At 53.7% G+C, this 26,564-nt stretch overlaps 1 protein-coding gene across 1 annotated transcript; it reads right to left on the bottom strand.

The window, feature by feature from the left end:
- Il4r (interleukin 4 receptor) lies at positions 1-25,929 on the bottom strand. The gene is made up of 10 exons (XM_038330174.1): positions 25,861-25,929; positions 11,403-11,489; positions 9,716-9,854; positions 7,993-8,144; positions 6,930-7,081; positions 5,462-5,618; positions 4,053-4,152; positions 3,179-3,257; positions 2,704-2,753; positions 1-2,401 (listed from the first exon to the last, which is right to left on the bottom strand). Exons 2-10 carry the CDS (start codon positions 11,470-11,472, stop codon positions 892-894), a joined length of 2,409 nt encoding a protein of 802 aa, XP_038186102.1. The 5' UTR covers positions 11,473-11,489; positions 25,861-25,929; the 3' UTR covers positions 1-891.
- Positions 25,930-26,564: the final 635 nt, after the last annotated feature.

The following is a 26,564-nucleotide window of genomic DNA, read 5'->3' as shown; positions in this document are numbered from 1 at the left end:
TGACAAGATAAAGAGTCTTTATTGATGTAAGGCTCCACGTGGCCTGGCCTGCCCTCTTTGCAAATGTATTAGGTGTCGCAAAGGTAGAGACATACAGACACTGCTCAACCCGGCCCCATCTTTCTAGACAAGGTCAGGCTGCAGTCTGTTGTCTGCTTACCCCAACTTCCTGGCCACCAACCAGAACCAGCCCCCTCCCCTTGGGGTCTCGCCTTGACTGCTAGTAGTGACCACTGGGACCCACCACTGGGCAGTGATTTGGGGGGCATCTCCACTTCCAGATTCCAGGAGCCCTGGCTGCAGGTGGACTACTGGTGGTGACTGTGCTGCTTCAGGCAATCAGAAGTGTCTGGTAGCCTTGGTGCTCTCCACAGCCGCGTTAGCAGGGATAGCAGATTCTGCTTCCTGCCTCAACCCACAGCAGCTGCTCAATGAATGGACACCTTGGGGCCATTAACTGCCTTCCCTGAACTTACAATTCCTACCGAAGCCACTGCCAGGCCAGATGTGGGTTTCTAGGGTCAGCTTCCAGCTCAAGGAGAGTCAAACATCTGTGAGCCTTGGGCAACAGGTCTATTTGGTGAGAAAAAACTGGGCCTGAGCAGGTAGGGCAGCAACAAGTAGGGGAGCAGGGGACTTAGGCCCTTCAGGACTGCTGTGGGACATGGCACACCGAGTCCCGAATCCCTTGTGAGAGGAGAGCTCACGCCAGTGGTAGGGAGTCAGCCAGGCTCCAGGCCCCAGGGTCAGGCTAAGTTCACATCTTCAATTCACCATTCTCTGAATTTCTGGTAAACCCGCCAGCTGGGCTGTCTCCTGAGAGGCACGTTCCTAGTTTGGATGAACCCTGGCCTCAGTGCAGACCTCAGCAACAACAGCGTACTAGCTCACCTAAGAAACTGCCATGCCCAGGGTGCCTGCAGACACCTTGAGGGTCTGGCTGGAAATAGCATGACCCAGGGTCTTGCCATCCACTGACAAGTCTGAAGGTGTCCTGGGTGTTGTGGTGGGGCTGGCTTCTGGTGGCATCTCCCCAGGACAGGATTCCAAGGCTTCTGAGAGGCTCTGTGGGGATGGTGACCTGTCCCCACAACAGCAGCCACAGCAGGGGCTAGCAACCATGTGGATCTGGCCACCTTCCTCCTGGCTATGGTGCTGCTTCAGGTGGCCACACAGGTGGCAGGTAAGGGAAGAGTAGACAATGCCAAGGCTCAGATCATCCCCAAAGGGACTGGGCACTTGATCTGTGGGAGGAGGGGCCTTCAGCTTGTCACTTCCTTTGAGTCCCAGCTCAAGGCATTCTGGGGTGCTGCTGGGTGGGACTGAGTTCAGAGGACTGGACGGCAATTCCATGTCCAGTCCGAAGGTGAATAAGGGCATGGACTTGGGGGACTGGTTAGGAACGGGGTTACGGAAGGGTTTGTAGCCTCCAGGCCCACTGTCATTCTCAGGTCCTGCTGTGTCTGTGCAGCCGGCACTGCTGCTGAGCAGGCTAGAGAATGCCTTGTAACCAGCATCTCCACTGGGCCCGAAGCAATGCCCCTTGGGGTCCTGGGTGGCACCCTGCTTCACTGCTTGTACGAACTCCCGGTAGCCACTGGTAGGGGCTGGGGTGGGGCCAGCTGCCCCGTCCCGCAGGACGCTCAGGTGAAGGATCTGCTCCCAGCTGTCCTCTTGCTGCACAGGTGGACCTGAAGAATGGGGGTCAGCTGGGCTTGGAGGGTCCCCTTCTTCCAGGTGTCCAGCCTGCTGCTGTTCTGAGGTGAGCTCTCCAGGATGTGGAGAGGAGCCGCAGAAATCACTAAAACTACGGTAGGCAGGATTGTCTGTGACGACAAGTGGCACCTGGGTGCCGGCCAGGTCAGGTGCACTGGGGGCTGGGCTGCCTGAAGCGGAGCCCAGGTGTGAAGGCTGCTCTGTGGCCTGACTTGTGGCCTCCTTGGACCCCATGGGGACGCAGGCCCAGGCCACAGAAGCTTGCTCACTTTCTGGAGACAGAGGGGAGCACGACTCCACCTGGCTCGACTGGCCAATGCCCCCAACCTCAGCCTCCAGCAAGTCTGAAAACAGGTTCTCAGTGAGCCGGGCCATGATGTCTGCCTGACCCTCCTGGAAGCCACCAGCACTGCTCTCAGGTAGCAGGTTCAAGTCCCCTTTGACCGTCTCTTCCTCCTCCTCCTCGCTTTCTACTGGGGCCTCAAACAGCTCCATACAGCGCACCACACTGACCCTGACACTCTCTGGCCAGAGGACCGTCCTGCTGACCTCCACAGGATGCCAGGCTGCCTTTTCAGGACTCTGGAGAGGCCTAGTTTTGACAGCCTTTGGAGACTCTCCCTCCCTCTTCACGCCATGCTCCAGCAAGCAGGGCAGCAGCTTCGTCAGACACGTCTTCCAGCGTCTGCAGAAATAAAACTTAGGGTTCAGTTTTGCCACACTTGAGAAATTCCTATTCGCCCTCCAGAACCCTGCAAGGAATCATCCTGTATTGATTGATATTGGGGTGTTATAGGTAAGACTTTTCACGTTATAATCAATATCCAGTCTGTTCTCATTGCAGACTCAAGTCATCCACAACTGCCTCCCTGACACCCTTGGGAGGAGCACGGGGGGAGGGGGGAATGACCCCGCTATCGGCTGAGTAACTACCACACTTCCCAAATCCTCAAAAGCTATGACCCAAGTTCAAGTTCAGATACATACGGGCACTTGGTTGACTCCCGGCTTCGGGTCTGCTTTTCCCACAGGGACACCTAAAACAGACAGTTAAGTGAGACTGGGGTGCTGTCTGCCCAGGCCCGTTACAGAAGGCTCAGTGTCTTCACAGACAGCTGTGCCTCGACAGCTGAGGTCCACATAGGCCCCACAGAGGTCTGGGAGCCTTAGCCTCCCCTCCCCCATGAATGAAGGTGCACTGGGGACAGCAAATGGCTCCCGGCACTCCAGCTTCCCTGTTTCATTCTTGACTCTGGCCATAGGACTCACTGTGACCAGCAGGACATGGCTGAACTAATACTGGGTCCTCCTGGACCTGGATGTGGGCTTCACAGCTGCCCACTGTGAGTTTGTTAGCACCCGAGCACCACATTTCTTGGCTCCGGGGTCCCAGTAGTTTGCTCCCTGCCCCCACCCTACCCGTGGCTGGGAGTCACGCTATGCAACACTTGCATCCTCCTACCTGTGAGTCCTGAATGATGATCGCCACCAGAGGACTGCGGGCTGGGGTAGGAATCTGGTCCCACCACACCTTTTTAATCCTGAAGGTGGAAAAGGAGAGGGCTGATCTCTGAATATGCAGTGGCCAAGGTGCTCTTGCAAGCATCCTGGCCAGCACTCCTCCCAGGGCACCAAGGCCACACTGATTCCACTTGGATATGCAACGACCATCTTGGTCCTAACTTGCTGAGGACGATTTCATCCATCGCCAACTGTGGGCAACTCTCTGGCACCTATGCTCAGTTTCTCCTAATCTCATTTCACAAGAAAACATGGCCCTGGGCCTGAGTTCCAAGGTAGAGCTCAGCAGAAATAGATTCTCCCCATCTACCAGCCCTGTCCAGGCTCCCCTGGAGGTCTTGGTCTCATGGTCACATGGTCACATGGCCTACAGAAGAGCTCAGGCTATAGGCAGTTTGCCAGCCGCCTACTAGCAAGCACCCTCGCTAGGCCTCAACCACATCATTTGCTCAAATGCCTCTGCTCCCACCACATGCCCAATGCCTGGACCATACCACGGGTACTGAGAGGGACACAGAGACAACTCCATTTAGCTTTGTGCCAAAGAAAGATTCCGTCCCCAGCCCAAGCCAGTTCCTTCCCTCTAGAGCATCCACCATCACTACCCCCCTCCACAGCTCTTGGCTTGCTTCTCCAGAGCACAGCCACTGTGAAGCAAGCTTGCCACTGGCTGGCCTGCCCTGAGAGGCCGACTCTGGACCACGAATTCTGTCATTCTTGTCTCAGCCACGTCAGCCAGAACAGGTAAGTGGGGTATCCACAACTAGTACCGCAGAAGGGCCAGCTCGAGGCACCGGCCAAAACAAGAGACTCACTTGATGATGCTGACATAGCAAACCAGGCAAAACAACAGGATGCAGAAGCAGGAGATGCCAACTCCCAGTGGGAGGCGTTGCTCCAGGGGCAGCTGGAAGTCTGCAAGGTGAAGGGGAGCCATGAGCTGGAAGCCCGCCCTGTGCCATGTGCAGTCCACCTCCACTCACTGGTTCCCGAGACCCTTGGCGACCTGGCTGCGGACAGCCCTCCCACCTGTCTCCCTTACACACCAAGGCCTTATCATGCCCGACCTCACCGTCCCTGATCCAAGGCCAGATCACAACAGCTTGGAGCTGTCGCTCCTGTTTTCCTTAGCTCAGAGGAATGCACTGACAAGTGGGAGGACCTGAGTTCAAAGCCAGCCTCTATCAAGTCCTTGCTGAGCAGCCTGGTGGGGGGGGGGGCGCGGAGGCGGGGCGGGCAAGTTGGTTATTCCCTTGGGGTTCCCGTCTGCTCAGTTAGAAACATCCTTTCTCATAAGCTGTGAGGACCACAGGATTTACAAGGTCACACATTCAGCACGAGCACAGGTGTCTCTTCCTTGCTTACTGACTCGGAAAAGACCTCTGTGACAGCGTCCCCCACCACCTCTGTCACCCTCCCTCCACTCTGCCTCTCTTCCTTCCCGGCACTTGCTGTCATCTGGCTCTACCTGGTTTCTTTGTTTGCACTTCTGTTTTTTAATCAATTTGTAATTTTTCGCTCATGACCTGTGCGTGCGTTAGGGTCTGAGGGGTGGAGTGTGTGAGCCACAGGACCTATCTGTCAGTTCTTGCCTTTCGTGCTATTTGAAATGGGTCTGTTTTCATCCCTGTCTACACACGCTAGCTGGCCACCAGCTTCTGGAGGCTCCTGTCTCCTAATCCTCATCGTGAGCACAGATGCGTGCTGTTGCACCAGGCTTTCACGTGGGTCCTGGGGACTCAAACTCAGGTCCTCTCACTAGCATGGCATGGAACCATCACCTGAACCCCACACAGGTCAGCTCTGCTGCACCCAGGTTCTCGTGTATTTCCTCACTGCTGGAGCCCTAAGGTCATTCAATCACAGCTGTCATTCAATCACAGCTTGTCAATATTTGCTGGAAAATGTGTGACCTATGTTGTGCCCGCTGTGTACAAGCTCTTCCCCACCTCAGCAGTTACCACGGAACCAACCACACAGCCTTCCTTAGTCCTGACTGCGAAGCCACACTGTGTTGGACACAAGGATTCAGACAAACACTGCTGCATGATGGACTCAACAGTGACCACCGCGGAATTGTGGGCCTGCTTGTTACTGCGGCCTCTGACCACTACACCACATTCCAGGACTGAAAACCCCGAGGGTCAGCCAGGGGCAGTTCCCGACTAGAGAGTAGACAGGGCTGTAGAGATAGACCCTCACAGCCCAGGGCCCCGATACTCACGGTTGTCTATCGTGACGTTGGGGCTCCATTCACTCCACGTGCCACTGAAGCTATGGGCCAGGACCCTCACCCGTGCACTGTACTGCACCCCTGACTTCAGAGTCTTGGTTGGGAGGATCAGCCTGGTGTCCTTGTAGGTCACATTATGGACTACGAACTGTCAGGATAGGGGGACACACCAATGCACAGTTGGCAGGGATGTGCTATGCGCAGCATGGCTGCTGTCCTGAATGATCCCTTCATGCGGGGCACACCCCTGCCACCACAGAGGAAACAGGGTGCCAGCCCTCCTCCGACCCCTCCCATGATTAGCTATGTGACATCAACTATGATCTGGACAAGTGGATTAAGCTGGGTTTGAACACACTGTAAACTACAGCTAAACTGCAAGATCTTGGGTAAGTGACTTCAGTAGGCTCACCCCTTGGTTTCTGAAGGCCATCCCCCTACTGGGAATGCTAGGAAGGAGGGGCAGGAGGACACATGTGGTAGGAAATGACCCCCACCTGCTTCTAAAGCAGGGGCCCAGACAGCCACTACAGACGCCTGTGTTTGTCTAGCTGATGAAACCTTCCTGTGCAGGAAAATTTGGGGATTCTGTTTGTTGTTGCTTGAAAGGCCTACGTAGCCCAGGCTAGTCTCGAACTTCCCATCCTCCCCGTCAGTCTCCTGAGGGCTGTGATGACAGGCATGTGCCACCACAACCAGCCTAAATCTACTTTTAGATATTCATCAAGGAGCGATGGTGTCACCCATGCACAGAAGACAGGTCACCATGAATGACAGACGAAAGCCAAAGTGACCAGGAGTGTGCCCAGCCTGAAGTGACCACTCTGCCACCCATAACCTCAAGCGTCCCCTTTTGGGAAGCAGGTGGGGCCCAAAGCCCTTCACTAACAGAGTTAGAATGGCAGGGATAGGTCCTCTTCCTAACAATAGAGTCCAGCTTCAGAATGTTCCCTAGGGTCCACTTGGTAGAGGCTTGATACTTAGACTGAACTATTGCGAGATAGTAGTAGTATCTGGTAAGAGGTGGGTCACAAGGGCATGTTCTTAGGAGACATTAGGACAGTGGCTGCATGCTTGTGTGTGTTCCTGTCTGTCTGTCTCTGCTTCCTGGCCACCAGGAGGTGAGCAGCTCTGCTCCACTCCTGCCACAGTGCATCAACACTAGCCCAGAGTGATGGGGCCACACGATCACAAACTGCTCTCTAGGAAATCATGCACTCAAATAAACCTTAAAAATTGATTATCTCAGAACTTGACAGTGATAGGAAACTGGCCAACGCAGCTGCACACTGAAAATGGAGGACCAGGAAGAGGAAGGACGTGCCTGGGGCGGAGCCTGGTGCGGAGGGAGTTCTCTAGTCCGACTCCATACCACTCCCAAGCTCCCTACTCCAAAGATGGAGGCCTCCTTCCCAGCCCCGTTCCCAGGCAATGGCAGGGATCCATGGTGCCCACTCACTTCCTCAGGGTGGTCCACTCTGGAGATGTTGACCATGTACATGAGTTCCTTGTACAGAAAGCTATTCGGTGGATATGGGTTGCTCCACGTCAGCAGCCATGTATCGGAGACATTGTTGTGAACTGTGAGCTTATCTGGAGCCTTGGGCTTCACTGGGGAGGAAGGAGGCCTGCATGAGGAGCTTGAACCCTAAGATCTGCAACTTCATTTCTCTTTCCTCCCTCCCTCCCTCCCTCCCTGCCTCCCTGCCTCCCTCCCTCCCTCCCTTCTTTTCTCCCTCCCTCCCTCCCTTCCTCCCTCCCTCCCCTTCCTCTTTCCCTTCCTCCCTTCCTCCCTCCCTCCCTCCCTCCCTCCCTCCCTTCCTTTTTTCCTCCCTCCCTTTCTCCCTCCCTCCTTTCCTTTCTTCCTTAGGGGAGGCTGGCCTTGAACTCCTGACTCTCCTTTTCTGACTCCTGAGTTCTGGGATTATAGGAGTGTGTGTGCTCCCTCACCCAGCTTCGTCACTTCTGAAATCATATCCATGAAATCACAGCTGTAGCGTGTATGTTAAAGCTAACGTGGAATGACCTTAAACTCACCCATGGGCTAATTCTAATAGCTCGTGGGTCCTCGGTGGTCTGAGCAGCAGTTCTAACCACAGACAAAAAAAAACTTGAGGCCTTGGGGAGATGTGCTCTCCAATTCTGCCTCCGGTACGGAGAAGCTGTGTGACCTAAGGCAAGCAGCCTGCCTTCTCTGATCTACAAAATGAAGGCAATCTGTCTCTTTTGCAAGCTGAGGTTCAGATAAGTAATGCGGTTTGCCCTGTGTCACTCAGCAACAAATTCTTGCTTTGGATTCCTGTTGTAACTACATCTGCACGGAGACCTTGAGCTCAGTAGCAGTGCCCAGCAGCTGTGAAGTCCTGGGTTCTGTCCCCAGTAATACAAATAAACAAACTATGAGGGAGAGGTGAGCAGGTGAGCCTTCCACAGTCAAGGCCACATAACAACCCAGCAGCCAGCCTGCAGCCAGTGTGCACCTCACCTCCCTGCACCACAGCACCCGCCTAGCCAGGCCGTACCATTATCACTGGGCCTGAAGGAGCCTTGCCACAGCACCTGCTCCTTGGCCTTTAGGACCAGCAGGTAGGTGTCTCTCTGGACCGGGTCTTCTATGGTTATGCGGCACATACACACGGTGCTGGCGACGTTCTCCGGGGTGCATGTCTTGTTTCTGCAGACACAGGCTAGATTAGGGTACTTCCCATGGTCACCAGCTTCCCAACTGCCGGACAGGAAGACCAAGGCAGCCAGGACGAGGCAGGCACCTTGCAGGCCACAGCCCTGACCCACCTCATTCTGGACACTCCTGTGTTGTTCTGACTGTGGACCTCAGTCCCAGGACTTAGCTCCAGGGCATTAAGAAAGTCAGCATCCCTCAGTTCACAGTGAACTGTGACAAGTCCCAGCACACCTCCCACAGACCCCGTCCTGTATATACCAGTATAATTTTGCCAATGGGTCACTTGGATGGGCCACCCACATCTCATGGGCCAGGGGCTAAAATTCATTTTCTGTTAAAGGCCAGACAGGAAACCAAAGGCTTTTGAAGACAACATAGCTTCTGTCACCACAACAAACTGCTGATGTTGCCCCAAAGCAGTCACAGACAAGATGCAAACTAATGAGAAATTGCATGCTAATAAAACACTACTGTTCATAGAAACAGTAGTCTGCCCACTATGGTGGCACACACCTTTAATTTCAGCACAGGCAGAGGCAGGCAGATCCTTTGCAAGGCTGAGCCCAGCCTGGTCTACATAGCAAGTTCCAGGACAGCCAGGGATATACAGAGAGATCCTGTCTCAAAACACAAACAAAACCAAAAACCAAGTAGTGGTCAACTGACCCAAGGCCCACAGTTTGCCAGCGTCCACAGCTCTGTGCCAATGAGCACAGCTTACTTGCCTCAAGGCAACAGGAGGGTGGAAGTTCACTCTGCGGTGTCTGGGTGTGTCTCTGGAGCACTAGGTCTGTAGACTCGGGTTTGTCCTAGGCACAATGCTCACAGAACACCCAGAACACCTAGGTGTCAGGGAATGGTGCAGAGCAAGCCCTGGACCCCATGTCCACACACCATGCCTTCACAGCAAACTCCACACAGTCTTGTCCTATGGCTAAGTATGCTCAGACAAACTTCCACAGTTTTCCCTAACATGTGAATCCTAGGATTAAACCCAAGCCATCAGGTATGAGCCTTGATCAGCTGAGTCATCCTGCCAACCTCAGTTAAGAATTTTTTGAGACAAGATCTAGCTCTAGCCCTTGCTAACATCAGGCGCAAGAGAAGTGAGAGAAGTGCTGATCGAGTTGAATATTCCGGTCACGTGACAGTGCCAGTGGGTCCAGAGTCCTGCAGTGTCCCCTGTGCCCTGTGGAGCACTGGCGACCACACTCAAGGTCCTTTGTCAGAAAGTGCTCGACCACTGAGCTACATCCTCAGCCTTTCGTTTGTTTAATTTTGTGACAGGATCTAAGATGCCCAGGCAGGCCTTGAACTTTTGACCCTCCTATCTCTCCTACTTCAGCTGCCCAAGTAGCTGGGTTATATAGGTCTGCACCACCAAGCTCCAAGCCCGGCTCAAATGCAGTATCACACAGGATACCTCATCCCAGACCTGGCTCCACCTCAGGCCCCACCCAATAAGATACCACAAGCCACAAAGCACGACACATCCTGGTGCCTGCTGGGAGCAGCAAAGGCCTGGACAGACCTCTGGGCACTAATGTCCCTACCCTACTTACTCAGAGATCTCAAAGTCCAGCCAGTAGGACAGGTGGAGCTGAGATCTGCAGTCGACAGGGCCATCCAGATACCACTCACAAGTGGAATTTTGGATGTAGTCAGAGAAGCAGGTGGGCTCACCCAGGACCGTGACGCTCCCTGCAGAGACAAGATGGCCTGAGCACTGGAATCATGGCAAGGGACTCCCACCACCAAGGTAAGAGGGAGGCTAGTGCAAACAGGACCAAGAACTCACGCGCGCGCACGCACGCGCGCACACACAGACACACACACACAGACACACACACACACACACACACACACACACACACGCACATACAGGTGCCACGCCACCCCAGAAGCACAGAGGAAGAGGTGGGACTCTGTAGTTTCTCACCTCCTACATCTCCTTCCCCACCCCTTATCCAATGGGGCAAGAGGCTGACCCTGTTCTGTACTGCTCGGGCTCTTGTCCTTTAGTGTTCAAGAGTCTTTGCCAACAGAAGAGACTGAAGGAAGGCAGGAGGAGGGGACAGGCACTTATATGTCAGCTCCCTGCCAACAATTCAGAGACAGGAAGGGGACAGGCACTCATATGTCAGCTCCCTGCCAACAATTCAGAGACAGGGAGGGGACAGGCACTTATATGTCAGCTCCCTGCCAACAATTCAGAGACCCGGGGGCTGTGTTGCAGCCCATGGCCGTGGGGGGTTGTTGACTGTTGGTGGCTCTGACTACTGTTGGGGGGGCCTCAGGAGCTTTCTGAACCAAGCCCTGCATGGACATGTTCCAGACAAAGTCACGATACCCACGCCAGTGGGTGTAGCCCGCCATGCAGTAAGTGTTCACACAGTAAACAAAAGTCTGACCTCCTGACCCCACTCGTCCAGCAGCTGCTGTGGTCTTCCCCGTCACACAGAACAGTCTGCCCCTGTCTGGGCTTGGTGCAGAATTCGTGTGCCCATCTGTTTTTGTTGTTTGTTTGTTTGTTTGTTTGTTTGTTTTTTACAGTGTCTCCATAGCTACATCAGTCTGGCCTCAGACTTACTATGTTGCCCAAGCTGGCCTCAAACTCACAATCCTCCTGCCTCAGTATCCCTAGTGCTAAGCTGGCAGGGGTAAGGCACCCCTGGCTGCATGGGATGAGAAAGCATGCAGTCAGTTTCTTTGGGTCCTCACGCTGACCTTCCAGGTTGACTCAGAAACCTCTTTTCTGCCCAAATCTCCACTCCACCCTGGTCTTCAGTTCAGACTCTCCATGTGTCACTCAGTGGCCCCATGACATATGTGTCATCCCCTAACCCCATGCCAGGTAGCTCTTTCGGGGAGGGGGGCTCACCGAGAACACACCTGCAGGCACTGGCCAGCCCTCCCCTGCCTTCCTTCAAGTTGACCCCACTGCCCCTTGAGAGAACATCCTGAGCCCCCTGCAATTGCCCCTCGCCACCCAAGCCCTCAAGCCCCCCTCCTCAGCTCTGAGCTGAGTTTTTCCCACCATCTTTTGATAACCTTTGATTCCAGGACAACCTCGATTTTCAATGTGCGTTAGTGTCAATGCAAACAACTGGTCAGGACGCTGGTCATCTGTTGTCCCCTTCTGCTACCTCACAATCTCCACAAGGGCTTTGTTGGGTTCACTGATGAACCTCGGGACCCTAACATGTCATTAATGGTTGATGCATGAATAGCAGAGGGGAGGTGACTTACCAGAGCCAGACACCCACAGCAAAATCAGACAGCTGACGGAGGACAGGAACTCGGCGCAAAGCCACCCCATTGGGGATGCAAAGGTACCTGAAGGAAAAGAAAAGAGCGGGTGAGAGTTGATCCAGGTTCAGTGGGGTTCATCTCACATGTGACATGGCCTCTCTCCTCCATGTCTCTATGCCCTCTCCACACAGAGCCAGAGGCCACGCCACTGCTCAGCTGCCCCAGAAGAGCACTGGCATGCATCCACAACTTTCTCAACTTCAAATCCCGGCTCCCTCCCAAACCAGCTGTGAGCCTGAGCAAGACTGCACACAGTGCCTCAGCATCCCCATCTGCTAAGCGGCCATCTACTGACAGCCCCATTTTAAGGGGTGTTGGCAGCTTAAATGAACAAAGACATCAGGGGCCACACTGCAGCTGGAACAGTCTGGAAGTGCTTCAACTGGCTCGGTGATAAAGGCAACCCAAACTAGCGGGTCACAGGGAGGGAAAGGACACGGGGATCCCAGACCAGGAGTGCTCAGGGACTAGGGACAGCTGAGTGCTTGCCTGGCATATGCCAGGTCCTGGGTTCTGCCTCCAGCATGGTGAAGGCAGCGGAGGGGCTCAAAGCACATGGAAAGAGAGGAAATGGCGGCATGGGAGGGAGAGGAGGGGAGGAGAGGAGAGGGGAAGGGGAGGGAGAAAAGTGCCACAAGTGTAGCTGGGTGCCATTCTCTGAGCAGCAGTGGGTTTGTTAGCCCCAGTGCCCCCTCCTGCTTGGGTCTCTCTCGGAGTCTCATCAAAATTTGCAGCCCCATTCCCATTTTGCCCTGAGCCGCTGTGAGCCTGCAGCAGGGTTCTTCAGCTTCTGGGTTCTACCTTCTGCTGCGTGGGTCTGTCAAGCTGGGCCTGGCATAGACACACAGAGGAAGCAAGGCACAAGGTGGACACCCGACTACACACGCATCCAGTTCCAGTCACCAAAGGCTTTTGTATCAACGACTCTGCTGGACACTGTTCTGCAGAGATGACCCTCCAGCAGCACGTCCGCTATGTCACCAAGTGTGAATTCCTAATGCACCTGCAGCACTCAGGGCGTGACACAGCCCCACAAGCAATGCTACACTGTGACACATGTCAGCAGCCATGTGCCTAGGCACTAGACTTCCTCAGCTCCACTGCAACCCGAGGGACTTGACTGGCACGCCGGTCCATCACAGCCTAATGTCATCATACAGGAGAGTCTGCAGTTCCACACTGAGGGACCTGGAGCTCCAGAGAGATGGACGATTCCGGGAAGGTGAACAACAGAGGAGCTTAAGGGAGTGCTCAAAGATTGAGGGGACACAGGAAGACACGGCGCTCAAAGATTGAGGGGACACAGGAAGACACGGTGCTCAAAGATTGAGGGGACAGGGCAAATCACAGAAAGCCCATCCTAGTGAGTATGAGAGGCCAGTGTCTAGCAGGACGATCAGGACTTCAAGGCCCAGACCCTGCAGGGAGGCTGACCCAAACCCAGGCCCATCTGCTTCTGAGCTCCAAGCATGTTCCTCAGCTTGTGTAACTACAGCCTGAATCTAACAATGAAGGAAAATGAGCTGAGAGAATTGACCCCTGCACTTGTCGACTTCAAATGTGAGCAGCCCGTGTGAAGTACTGAGGTCTGGCCTAGCTGTGGAGAGACCTCACAACTCGACAGTGGTGCAGCGGCGGTTTAGGAACGATGGTCTTCACGTGTCCCAAAACAGAGCCTGAGACACAGGACAAAGGAGGTGACCGTGCCCAAGAGAGCCTGGGCACCTCTCGGAAAGGACCTGGACCTGAGGTCTGTCCTGGAAAGCTCCACCCTCCTCAAGCCTCCTCTCTCACTTAAGCAGCAGTTTTTCTTCTACTCCTCCTCCCCCAACTCAAAACAGCCTTATCTAGGAACAAAGGCACAGGGAGGTTGAGTGATTTGCCTGAGGTCGCACAGCTGCAGAAGATTTAGGATTTGAATTTGCCTCCTCATGGGGGAGACCCTGCTATTAGCCACTTTCTAGAAGCTCAAGTCCTCATTTGAGGGGTAGCTGACTTGTATGAGCCTGGGTGCAAGCCAAATCCTCTTTAAGCAAGGCACATACACTTAACTTTTCATTCCATTTTAGGGGCTCCTGGAGCCCCACGTGTGGACTCAGCAGCAAAGGCAACTCCTTTAGGTGATGACATCCTATCTTTGATAGATGGGGTTTTGAAAACTCATTCTGGAGCCGCAAGATGTCCGGAGCAGCTGGCTGTTGATGCCGATGGGCCACCCTCCGCACACGGTGGCCAGAGTCATTCCTAAATGAGGAACAAGGCCAGGGACCGCCAGGGACCGCTACTCCCCTCAACAGCCCAGACCTGCCAGCTCAACCTGGGCCACAGACCATAGGCTCCACAAAGCAGCCTGCCTCACAGTCAAGTCCAGGCGTCTGGACTCTTTACACAACTTACACAACACTGTTGGAATCGCGTAACGTGAGGAATGGGCCATGAGGGCTGGAAGGAGGCCCAAGACTGTGAAGGAGTCTCAGGTGGGCTCCTGCGCTGAGCCATGTCCTGGTATCCACTGTGGCCAAGATGCTGGTGTGAGAGTTGCATAAGCCTAAGGAGATGCTGATGCTGTAGTAGCTCTGGGAACCAATGGGGCCAGTGCTTGGGCTGTGACTCTGCACATAGATGTGTAAGAAAGCTACACAGTGAGGAGCTGAGGAGATGGCTCGGTGGGTAAAGCATGTGCTACACAATTATAAGGACCTGAGTTCAGGACCCATGTAACACCTAGCAGTGTGTGTGTGTAAACCTGGTTCTCGGGGTGAGGGGACAGCTCCTCCCTGGAGTGCGTTGGCGAAAGTCTAGCTTAATGTGTGAGCTCCAGGCTATTATTATTATTATTATTATTATTATTATTATTATTATTATTATTATTATTATAGACCCTGTCTCAAAAATAGATGGGCTACAGGTGGTGGTGACCCAAGTCTAATCCCAGCACTCGGAAGGCGAGGCAGGTAGGTCTCTGTGAGTTCGAGGCCAGCCTGGTCTACAAGAGCTAGTTCCAGGACAGGCTCCAAAGCTACAGAGAAACCCTGTCTCCAAAAACCAAAAAAGGGCATGGGGGCACTAGAGAGAAGGCTCGCAGCTAAGAGCACAGAGAACTGGGGTCTGGTTCCAAGCATCCACACTTCCAACCTTCTGTGACTCCAGTTCCAAAGAACTCAGTGCCCTCTTTTGGCCTCCAAGGACAACAGAACTCATGAAGTCCACCAACATACACTCAGGTAAGATAACACAGAACACAGAATAACCATACACAAGATAACCATACACACAGAAGAAATAGGTCCTTAGAAGAAGTAATATGAAAGTAACAGAGGAAAACACTCAACATCACTCATGCATGCACGCATGCGCACACACACGCACGCGCACACACACACATTTGTGAGCAAGCATGTGCGTGCAAGATCATCATTGGGGTTTAGGGGCCCTCAATGTTTTTCTGTTAATTTTGAAACTGCATTAAATCTTCAATTATCTGAAAATAAAGTTTAAATTTAAGAAAATGGACAAAACAAACTCCAAGTCCCACGTGACATGACTTCAAAGACTCCACCCATCCTCCGAGGCCCCACAAACCTCCAGGGAGCAGTGGCCACCAACTCTGACAGCCCAGAAACACTTCTGTGAGCCACAACTGCCCGCCCCCACGCTGAGAGCTCTCCCTCCCCTGTCACCACAGAGCAATCACCTCTGCCTCAGCCTGGCACAACCTCCACCCCGACAAGGAAGGCTAAGCAAAAGCATCTCTGGCCCTAGCACAGGGATGGTGGAGAGAGGGGCTTGACTGGAGGAAGAAGAAGGGCTCTGAGGATGTGGCCAGGTGGTAAAGCTCACGCAGAAGCCTACAGAGGGCCCTAAGTTTCATCTCCAGTCATGCGAAAGGAGAAAATGAAAACAAGAAAGACTAGAGGAAGCAACATACAAAGAGTTAATAGCTGTACTACACAATCCTACAAGCTAGCGTGACACTTCTTTGAGAAAAATAGGCAAAGCATACAAAAGGTTTACCAAAGAAGCTGGGAGAGCAGGAAGATGTGGAACCCCCTTAGGATGCTCCTGGTTTGAGAAATGGAAGTTTATGGGGTAACCTGTGGCCAGGAATAACAGTGAATGCCCATAATCCTGGCATCTGGGAGACAGAGGCAGGGGATTCTAAGTTCAAGGCCAGCCGGCACAACATGGCGAGACTTTACCCCTCTCTGAAAAAGAAAGGAAAGCGGATATTTAAACCATGTATTTGTCACCAGAGCTACTATGGGTCTGTCTCCATGAGTACTAGACATGAGAAGAGTGGTTTGTATCTGCCCTCACCATTAATTTGTCCCTGGTCTCTAGAACACTGCCTGGCATATTATGTACTGTGCGTTTAATCACTGTCTGAACACAGACCTTGGGCCAAGCTTCTGCCCTGATGGCTTTATGTAATGCTGACTGCTACCCTATCTTACTTCTCAGACACCCTATAGGCAGGTGCCATCAGCATCTCATTCCACAGGCGACTGAAGCAGAACTGGTAAGATACTTGCTGGTGTCCCAGAGCCAAAATGAGATTCACAATTTGCGGGCTTGACCACCTTGCTGCCTCTTGCAATGCAGTGCAAACGTGGGACACACGGCAATATGACAAGCTGCACATGCAGAGGAAGCAAGGCCATGGAGCTGTGGAGGCTTCTGAAGCGACTGGCCCAAGATTCCAGTCTCAGTAGGACTGCAACTTCCTCCCAACTTTAAGGCAGCTGGGCTGGCCTGGCTGGGGGCCAAGGACACATTGCTCCCAGGCAGCAGCCACTGGGGTTCCCAGAAATGGTGGCCACGTCAACAGCCCCACCTCAGACAGGGAGGCAGTGCAGGCCAGGGCTCTTATCTGTGCTGGCTCAGCCCAAGGAGGAGTTGGCACAGCCTGCTCCTGCTGTCGCTGGAGTGAGGAGCAGTCATAAAGCCCATAGATACCACCTGCCTCCCTGTGTACCCTTTCTGGCTGTGTACACTTAATACAGGTGTGAATAGCACTGTTCAACTCCTTTACTACTCTTCCTTGGCACGGGGCATTGAACCCAAGGTCCGATGCATGCTGAGCATGCATGTTATTTTGAGGCAGGGCCTTATTACATGGCCGAGACTGGTTTTTACCTTGGGATCTTTGTCTCCACTTCTTGAGCATCAGTAGCCCTCAGTCTTATTCTTTTAACAGAGTGTGATGAGAAGATCCGAGAGTTTTATTTATTTATTTATTTATTTTACGATATTCTTTCTGTGTGTATGCCTGTAGGCCAGAAGAGGGCACCAGACCTCATTACAGATGGTTGTGAGCCACCATATGGTTGTGAGCCACCATGTGGTTGCTGGGAATTGAACTCAGGACCTTTGGAAGAGCAGGCAGTGCTCTTAAGCTCTGAGCCATCTCTCCAGCCCCCTGAGAGTTTTTTTTTTAAAGCAAATGTGAGATTTTAGAAATGATGATCTTGTGCCTGGTGATGTGCAGGACCTTGGACTCAGGGGTAAACATGAGGCCAAGTAGCCAGCCATGGTGCCAGTCCCAGTAAGAGGTCCCAGGGTGGAAGGGATGATGGGGGAAGGACTGAAGACCTCACCATCAAGAATTACCAGCACAACGGTCGGGTGTGGTGGCATGTGCCTTAATCCCAGCATCAGTAGGCAGAAGCAGGCAGATCTCTGTGAGCCAAGAGTCAGCTTTCAAAGCTCCCTGTGAGGGTGGGACAATTGAAAATTCTCAAGGAGGCCTGGAGGAAGGGAAGGTGACTCACCCACCAGACACCAGGAAGGGTCTGGAACTTCCTGCCTGCAGCTGAGGTCTTGGATGGATTGAGTTGCAGGTACGTCAGCAATAATGGCAGGCCCAGGTGGCAGCAGTCTACCAAGGTGGAGAGACTAGGGCTGTCTCGGGGAGATAGGGGGCCGCTGAGGACTCTACAGAAACAGGAGAAGCAGGCCCCGTTGGAGATGGAGAAAGGGCAGAGCTAGTGACACTTGGTTGCTGGTACAGAGGAGAGTGTGCCCGGGCACTCGGCCATGGAAGGGCAGACAGGAATATCAAGAACTGTGGACACTGATCTAAGGGACCACTAGCCCCAGGGGCAGAATGTTCCAGTGGCTTGGAAACAGCTTGAGAGTTCTGAGGAGAAAGGTGAGAAAGCCCAGGGAGCTATAGAATGGCTAGAGCCTTCTCCAGAAGAGGCAGGGGTGGCTGGGCATCCCGGGCTCCCTCTGTGGATCAGCGCTCTAAGCCCCTGCAAAGCTATCATGGGGACTGAGCCACCAAAAGCTAAGCATTACTTGACAGCTGTAAACACACCAGGCCAACAGTGTCCCTGGGGAGGCCTTCAGGCAACTCCATCCAGGATCCCTGCAGCCCATCTTATGGAAAATTCTAGAAGCCCAAGAGAGCACCTAGGTCCAGCTCCTTTCAGCATCCACTCAGGCTGACTAACCCTGCCCAGCCCCCTCCTGGTGAACTCTGAAGGCGGTCCTGCGCCACGCTGCACGCAGCCCCACGGCACCTAGGCTGGCACTACATTTCCAACACCCAGTTAGGACATCTGGAGTGGGTACGGAGGGCTTCCATGGAGACATGTTGATGCATGATGCCCCCTCCTCTGCTAGAATTTTCCATATCTGGCCCACAGCAAGGCTCTGGGCTGTGGCCAGCAAGCTGGGATCTAGCTCTACTGTGGTCATTACTTACTGCTGTAGAAACAGGATGCCTGGCTCCCGAACACTGATTAAATGCTGTCCAGTGAGGGCTGATGCCAGAGATCTGCAGAAGCCAGCGCCGTCACCCCTGCATGGTCCCCATCCTTCTGGCTCTCAACAGCTGGGTGCAGCTCCCCTCCCTCTCAGGAACCCACTGACTCCTGATACCAAACAAGAAGACTTTCAATCAGGTGTCTCAGCCCTATTTTAGAGATGGGGCAACCTGGGCCCAGAGAGGTTCTGAACCTGCATGAAGATGTACAATTGGTGACTACTGTGGCCGGGATTTGAACCCAGGTCTCTGAGTGTGTATTTCTTGGTCCAGTACCTGGCAGAGAGGTAGCTGGAAGTGGTGGAACCACAATTCAGACTTTGTCATTGTTTTCACAGCCTTCCACAGAAAACTTGTCTACGGGTGACTGGGACTTTGTGCCCCTCCTCCACACCCACAGCAGGAGACACTGGACATAGGTAAATACCCTGTGTGCCAGCTGCAGACAGGTGTGGTGAGGGCAAGGGGCACTTACCTGCATTCTTCCTGCTGTCTTAACCCTGTATTGTTCTGAGCCCTGGCACAGAGGGCCTCCCACGTGGGCAAGGACCCCAGAGCAACTTAGATACAGGTCAAGGCTCTGGGACAAAGTGCAACTCCACCCGGACCGCCCAAGACCAGCAGGATGAGGTCAGAATGCAGTCTCTTCCTCTGGGAAGTAGGAGCAGGTTCACTTGCCTTAGTGGGCAGGTTCAACGGAGCAAAGATACTGACCATGGCCTGGGACGGGGTTTATGGAGAAGTGGGAAGGGCTTACCTCTATCCACTGAGAAAAGCCTGAGACCTAAAAAAGTGACCGTTGCCATGACAACGGGGATATATCTCACAGGCACAAGCTTCCTTCCCACTGTGGAATAAAGGCTCAGAAGCACAAGGGCCCCAATTCCATGGCAAACAGCATGGGTCGGGGACACGGTGGACAGACACGGATCTCAGGGTAAGAAGTCAGGACCTCAGGAGATGGGTGACTGATGTGGCAGCAGAGGAACTGCTATGGAGGTATAGGTGACATTTCTAGTCAGAGCTTTGTTTGCAGGGAGCTGACAGAAAGGCCATGACGGTATGCCATGAGGACAGCCCAAGACTGTCCTATGCTGATCCCTATGCTGCGAGATATCTCAGAGAAATGGGCAAAGTGAAGAAAAAAGATGAATCTCCAGGGTCAGTCTACTGTGGGATCAACAAAAGCCTTGGCCTGTGGGGTTCTCAGGACCCTTTAGTGTTGTCAAGGTCCCTCAAGTCGCAGACCTTACACTTCACGGTCACCCCACTGTGTCTGATCATCACAGGCTCCCTATGCTGACCTGGCATGAAGAGTGGAAGGCTCTCCGTACCTATAAACAGAGCACTGCCCAGCCTGAGCCTGGCCCTGTGTTCAACAATAAAGAAGCAACTACTAAATAACTAAATTAAGCTTGTGATCCCCATGTGGCCACCACCATTAGCTCGTGCCCAGTGGATAGGAGCTGACCTGAGAAGCGAGGGGACCCCAGCAAGAGAGACAGAATAGTAGAAGGGGTTCCCACTCCAGAACAGGCACCAGAGAAAGTCCACCCTTACTGTCCCTGTGACCATTCCCACGCCCCAATACTGGTCACCATGAAGATGGGACGGGAGATGGGTTAGAGAGGCCTCCTCACTGGCTCATCAAGGCACTAGAGAAGATTCGAGAACTTCTAGAGCCCCTACTACCATCTTCCTCATTAGGCAGATGAGGAGCCAAAGAATTGTCCTTTAAGTCCACAGCCTCCCCTGCCACCCTGGTCCCCAGGTATGCCTTGGGCAGTCCCCCTTGCTGGGTCACCTACGCTGTCCCCTTCACTTCCCACTCCCTCCGCGCACCTCCACCACCCCAGACAAGCCTACTCCTTTCCCCGGTCTGCCTTTCACTGTCCAGCCATCCCTTTCCTTTCCACTCTCGCGAACTTTGTCCGTTCTGTGCCAGTTCTCAACCGAAAGTCCCTCGAGGTCCATGTCTCACATCCACGGACGCGGAGGCGGCCAGACCGGAGTCACCCACTGTCTCATAACCTTCATCCTGGCCAGGTGTTTTCCTACTCCAGGGCCTTTGCCTGTGTCAGCCTCACTGCCTGAAATGCCAGCTAAGGAGCTTGCGCCTGAGGAGGAACATGGATACGATCGGCCTGCAATGCCTGACTTCTTCAGTACGGCACTGACTTAGGATGCTAGGGACCAAACCCAGGCCCACAAACACACATTCGAGGCCCAGTGCTCTGCTATGCACACAGCTACACCCCCACGGCAGACAGGCGGGGCAGGCCGCACCCTGCACTATGAACGAGAAAGCAACGTGCCCGGGATTCTGGTTCCTACGCAGACTGGAGTGCTAGTCACCTAAGAGCAAACAGGAGCGAAGTCACTAGAGGAAAAAGTAAGTGTGGCAGGTGTGGAGGGACTGCCAGGGAGTAGGACACTTCAAATGTGGCAAAAAAGAGCTCAGGCTGATACACGCGGAGGGAGGGAAGGTGATATTCAAATTCTGCTGTGGCTGCTTGGTCTGCATCTGACTGCACTGCTTCAAAGGCTAGGTCAAGGCCAACAGAAGTGGAAGGAGAGTGCGGAGCTGGGGCGCACAGCCCACATAAACAGCTGGCGTGGTGAGTGGGCTCACACTGGCAGATGAGTTCTCGAGGACTTCACTCTCAATAGAAAACGCACGCTTTTTCTTTTTTTTAAACTGAGGTTTACTTGTGTCATCCGGGTTGTCCTTGCATTTGGGATCCTCCTGCCTCAGCCAACCAAGTGCTGAGATCACAGGCGTATGTGGTGAACTTCAAACATATCTATCATTGGGGTTGGGGAAGGGTGGTTCAGTGGTTCAAGTGTTTGCCGTGCAAACATGAGGACCAGAGTTTGGCTTCCCAGAACCCATTTAAATGCTGGGTGGGTGTGGTAACCCACCGATAATCCCACTGCTAGGAAAGCAGAGACAGGGTATCCCCAAGGCAAGCTGGCTGAGGAGACAGACACCATCGGCAAACTCTGGGGGATACATCCAGCTGTGCATACAAGGGGGCAGCGATCCAGGAAGACATGGAACTTCATGTACACGCATATAAACCCAGGTGTGCACACAAGGGGGGCAGCGATCCATGAAGTCACAGGACTTCATGTACACGCACACACACATACATCCTTTCAAACACATCAGAGCAGCTAAGGAAAAAATGGCCAGAAAAAAAAATCCTTTTTAAAAGACCAACAAATTCGGTACTATTGAGACAGAAGCCACGTGTGCCTACCACAGCATCCTGAAGGACCAGAATTAGGATCCATAGCAGAGATCACAGAAAACTCCACCTGTCGCAAAACACTCCACAAGCATTTCCAAACAGCTTCCGCAGCAGACACAAGAAGAAATTAGCACCTCTCCAGCAGTGACAGACGGATGGACAGCACAGACTGATTTAGCCAGAAATATACTGGAAAACAAGAAAGACTGAAAACAACTGTAGCCTCAAACAATACGTTTCAGGTGGGAAAAACACCGTAGAGAAAGTGAAGGTTCCCTTGGCCCAACCATTACAAATGCCAAGGGGGCTGCTGTCTCTCATAAACTATGACTGCAGATAGCAAGAGATAGGACCCGCTCCAGATACAAGGAGGTGACGGCCTCCCAGTCTCCCTGAGCTCTGACTACAAAGTCTTTACATAGGACTCCAACCAAGTCAAATTCAAAGCCGAACTGAACACAAAAGTCACCAAAGGTAAAGGGAACACCGGGAATAAACAACTGTAGCCGAACAGCCGGTACTAGAGGAGCTGTAGGCTGGAGTGGAGCGATGGTCAGTATCTCCAAGGGCGCAGAACCAGGGCCAGGAATCTGACGTTCCCGGAAAGCTGGACTCAGTGGTCATCCCCAGAGTAGTGCGGTAGGACCTCGCTGTCCCAGGGGCCAGTGGACAGGAGACTGCGACTCTGCTGGTTGGAAGGACAGCCAGCCCACAGCTCTCCTCCCCTCCCCGGGTCTCACTTCCTCATTTGAAAAGACGGAACACCCCTCTGGCTGCCCTAGGAAACCTCAGGCCACCCAAGTTCTCCAAAATGAACCTGTAAACGACGATGTTTCCCGGATCCAACCAAGACAAGCTTGTTCTTTTAAACGCTCCTCCTCCCCCAGGGAGCTTGAACAGAAGTTAAGCATGTAGGTTCACGGGTGACTGGTGTCATAGTGTCACCTGGCAGGTCTCCACAGCAGCCTGTTTTCTTCCTTGGGGATTGAAGCTCAACACCGCCCCCACACAGCTTCCTCGCTCTCTGGGGCTGTGGGGAAGGGGTTCATCTACCGGTAATCTACAAACTGGCTGGGTGGAGGTCTGGCAGCTTTCACAAGATTACTGGGCACAGCCAAGTAAAAAGCTGACTTCAGCTGCATGGGCAGGAGGGGGGGGGGCTCATCTTGTGAGCCTAATTTTCGTTGTTTATGACCAGTGGTGAAGATGAGAGGTTCGCTGAGTGACCCCAATTGACCTTTTCTGCCACTTCATTCAGTAAAGTTGAGCTCTGACAGCCCCTCGCCTCCCAGGGTTTTAACAAACTGAGTAAGATAAGATAATACAGGTGTCTCTTCCCTTCTCCCCTGACTTCCATTCCTGCCCTTCTCTGCTCCCCCAGTCCCATCCCATTCCAGCCCATCCCATCCCACTGCCTCCTTGCTGTGGGCAAGGTTCGCTGCTTAGCGCCTTTATACTTGCTCTTTTCTATTTGGGATCTCAACTCCAAAGTCACCTCCTTAGAGTTACCTTCTCCTCAGGACTGTCAGCTTCCGGGGGCCTCTACTGCTTGGTCACTCAGGGTTTTGACCCTGGCCTGTTGGCTGACACCCAACACAAACGAGCATTGCCCTTCACTCTGTAACGACTTCTGGGGGCTGGAGGCTCTTAGTCCCAGAGCACCCCCGATCTTCCCATCAACCCCCTGAAACCCACTTCTTGCCTTCCCAATGCCCACACATCTAGGAGTCCCTCAACTGGGGCCCCCACTTGAAGCTCTGCTGCCTCCAAGAGGCTGTGGGCCCCAGAATCTGCATGAGTCAGTGGTGGTAGCACCTGGAACTGCTTGACATCAGCGCTTCTTAGAAAGACATGATGTGCTCAAGAGATTGAACGGCAAGCATAGCCCACAGGCGACAGGAAGCCCTGTGTCACCACTCCAAGAGACACCTACTGACCCTTTTTCTCACTCCCATCTTTCCGCAGGACGCCTGCCTGGCCCTGCCACTGACTGCCGGTGCCTGGGAAACTCCAGGAGCTTAGACACACCGTCTCTCCTCATTGTATGAGCTGCCACTCAAGACCCGACAGGGTTGGCCTCACCCCTCAATCAGTGGCCAGCGACGTGCTACGGAATGGCCCTGATTACTCTTCAGAGTCTGCAGCGAGTCTGTTCCTCTCGGGGAGTCTAAACTGCAAGGACTCTGTCAAATACCCCGTCTTTGTCCTGATACAGCACCCGGCACACCCGGCCCCTCAGAGTGAAGAAGTGCCAGGGGCAGCTCTGAAAAGCAATGTCACCCTAAGTGGGAGAACACAGTCAACTGCCTTGCCCTCCCCCAAGCAAGGGTTTAGAAACACCATCTCCTGACCATTCTCATCCCAGATACCTCTGACAAATGGGAGGTACAGGGAGGTGGAGAGATTTTCTTGAGATCACACAGGTAGGAGCAGCAAGGTCAGATTTGAAGCTGGACCCATCTTTAGTTCCACTCCCCACTCCCTTCCTCTGGCTCAGGACATTAAACTCCAAGACGCTCTAATCCGTGCTGGATATCTGCATCCATGCAAGCCTCATGCGGATATACCAGCCCAGAATAGGAAATCCAGCCAGACACAGCCAGATTGACCTCAGAGGCTCAAGAGTGTCCTGGCACGGCAGACACAGGCACAGTGCAGTGCCAGGTGGGGAGGAAAGGAGCGTCTGGTCCCTGCCTCTGTCACTCTCTGATGAGGGACCCCCAGCAAAATCACTGCACACATAACTGGATGTCAGGATTCTCACTGCCAAATTAATCCTTGTGGGTGACAATAAAGATCTGTTCATGTTCTCCTTAGTGCCTGCTGCCCCTAGGTGCACTTTTGAATGGGGCATAAATGACGTCATGTACCCTCACCACAATGCCAGTGTGTTCTCAGAACTTCACAACAGAGACTGAGCTTGGAGCACACAAGAAATAAATCAAGCCTTTGCTGGGCAGGATCTCTGGCTTTCAACCTCCAAGCCTCACCTCCCAAACAGACCTCAGGGGCCATGGGGATCATGACAAGCTTCTTACTACATATGCCATGTTCAAGTGTGTACCCCAGCTGGGTGGCTGCCCCAGGCCCCAAAGGCAGCAAAGTAAGGTGCGGTGTGGAGGAGGCCAAGCATTCTCCTCATCCAACGCCAAATGTAGCAGCAGGCCATTGTGCCTGCCTCAGGGACAGCCTCCCTGGCCACCTGGCCTTCCTCAGTCTGTGAGGGCACTGGAGAAGACCTCAGCACTTCACAGCACAACCCAGATACTGCCCACGGTCAGATGACCACAACCCTGCCCGGTTACCAGCGGGTGGCCGTTTAGACGACTCACCCGGGGTTCTCCATCCCTGCCCTCAAGATCCAGGAGCAGCAGGCCCAGGAGGCTGGCCCTGTGACTCACCCAAGCCCACCAGCAGGGCCTCCAGGACCTCCTGCAGCACCGTCTACCATTCCACACATCTGGTTCTTCTCTTAGCTAGGTGGCACAGTGAGTTTTCCTACCTTCTAGCCTTTGTGCACGCTGTACCCACAGCTCAGCATGCCTTCTCTTGCCTAGGCTTCTCAACCTGCCAAGGCGCTCTCCCACACCCCAAAGTGGCTCAGGGATTGCACTTCCCTAGGAAGAGGTGTCTTGCCCATTATACCCTCGCCTCCTGTCTTATGTGTTATTCCCTCAGTCAGATAGCAGAGCCCGAAACAGCAAGCAGAGCAAAGATGAGGTGGAGAACAAATAATGGCACACTGGTCACTTCCCATCTCTGCCTCAGTGTCCCCCAATGCAGTCATGACTCCTCGGGTGGATTCCTAAGAAGCCTTGCCAGGACTGTGGAATCTCATGACTCTCTTCTGGCCAGACATATCCACAATACTCAATTTTCCCATCAGACTTTAAGATGGGACAAATGTCCCAGCAAACGCCCCCAGACTCCGAAAAACTTGTAAGGGGAAGGCCACAGTGGGCCCCACACTTCCCAGAAGGCTGGGGAAAGGCAGGGCCCAGGAGTTTTGGTTTGGGGACAGGCTCCGAATCAGAAACTGGCTGGCTTATACAACGTCCAGTTTGCCACAATAAACACTCAGGTTCCTGGGTTACTGAACCGGAACCTGGGAGGAGCCTGGAAGTCTCGGCTTTTAGAAGATCCCCTTAAGCGTCCCGTCCAGTCCCGGGACAGCTGAGGGAGCCTGGGTTGCTAGGGGCGGGCAGGCGGTCCACCTGCTTCCGACCCGCGCCCGACGGCAGGCGACCCTGACCGGGAGGGGAGCCCGGCAGCCCCACGCCCACCCGAGCATCCGCGGACTCTGATCCCAGCCCCGCTCAGTTCCGCGGCCACCTCTGGCTGGTCCTGAGCCTTCCCCACCGCCCATTCCTACCTGAGCGCTCAGGCTCCACGCGCCGCGCGGGGCTTTCCTGCGCGCGGACCTCGCCCGGCTTCCTACAAGCCTGGCGCCCCTTATTTACATGCGACGCCCCGCCCCGTGCACGGTCATTTACATGCCCCGCCCCACCGTCCTCTCATTTTCACTTGCGGTCGGCCGGTCATCGCTTTGTTGTCCGGTCATTTGCGTGCCCTACCTCTAGCGGCCACAGCCGTCGGGGGGTGGGGGGGTTCTGGCTTATGAGTTCCAGGACCTCAGGATTCGAATCTTTGTCCTGGCCCAACAGACCAGCCGGGCTTCTGATCGCGGCTGTTTGCTCATTCTTCCAATGTTTACCCTGCGCCTGCGCCTGAGAAATTAGAAAGCAAAACAGCTCATCAATCAGGAGCCAGTGCTTCTCGTCAGGTTCTGGCACATGCTGCCACTACCTCATGAGGGAGTCATGTGCAACCATCCTTTTCAGATGGAAAGGAAGAGGCATGGATGGAGCTGTTAAGAAACTTGCTCAGAGGCCAGTGAGATAACCTGCAAGTTTTTAGGATAGGAGTTCTATCCCCAGAATCCTTGTAAAAATGAAAAAAAGACAGCACTTACTCCGGCGCAACTGTGGCCGACCAGAGTCTTTGCCAGCTGAGCCATCCCACCGGCTTGCCATCCTTCTTTTTGAATTACGGTTTGGTTTTGCTTAGTTTATGGTT

Source organism: Arvicola amphibius, chromosome 1 (genome assembly GCF_903992535.2).
Source record: "Arvicola amphibius chromosome 1, mArvAmp1.2, whole genome shotgun sequence".
Classification (NCBI taxonomy): Eukaryota; Metazoa; Chordata; class Mammalia; order Rodentia; family Cricetidae; genus Arvicola; species Arvicola amphibius.
Note: the sequence above shows the minus strand (reverse complement) of the source record. Positions and strands in the feature narration are given on the sequence as shown.

Excerpts from the sequence above, each read along its gene's own strand:
- Il4r (XM_038330174.1), bottom strand. The coding sequence starts at position 11,472 with ATGGGGTGGCTTTGCGCCGAGTTCCTGTCCTCCGTCAGCTGTCTGATT. Across the intron at positions 9,855-11,402 it reads GCTGTGGGTGTCTGGCTCTG|GGAGCGTCACGGTCCTGGGT; the intron begins GTAAGTCACCTC and ends TTGTCTCTGCAG. Across the intron at positions 2,402-2,703 it reads CGGGAGTCAACCAAGTGCCC|ACGCTGGAAGACGTGTCTGA; the intron begins GTATGTATCTGA and ends TTATTTCTGCAG.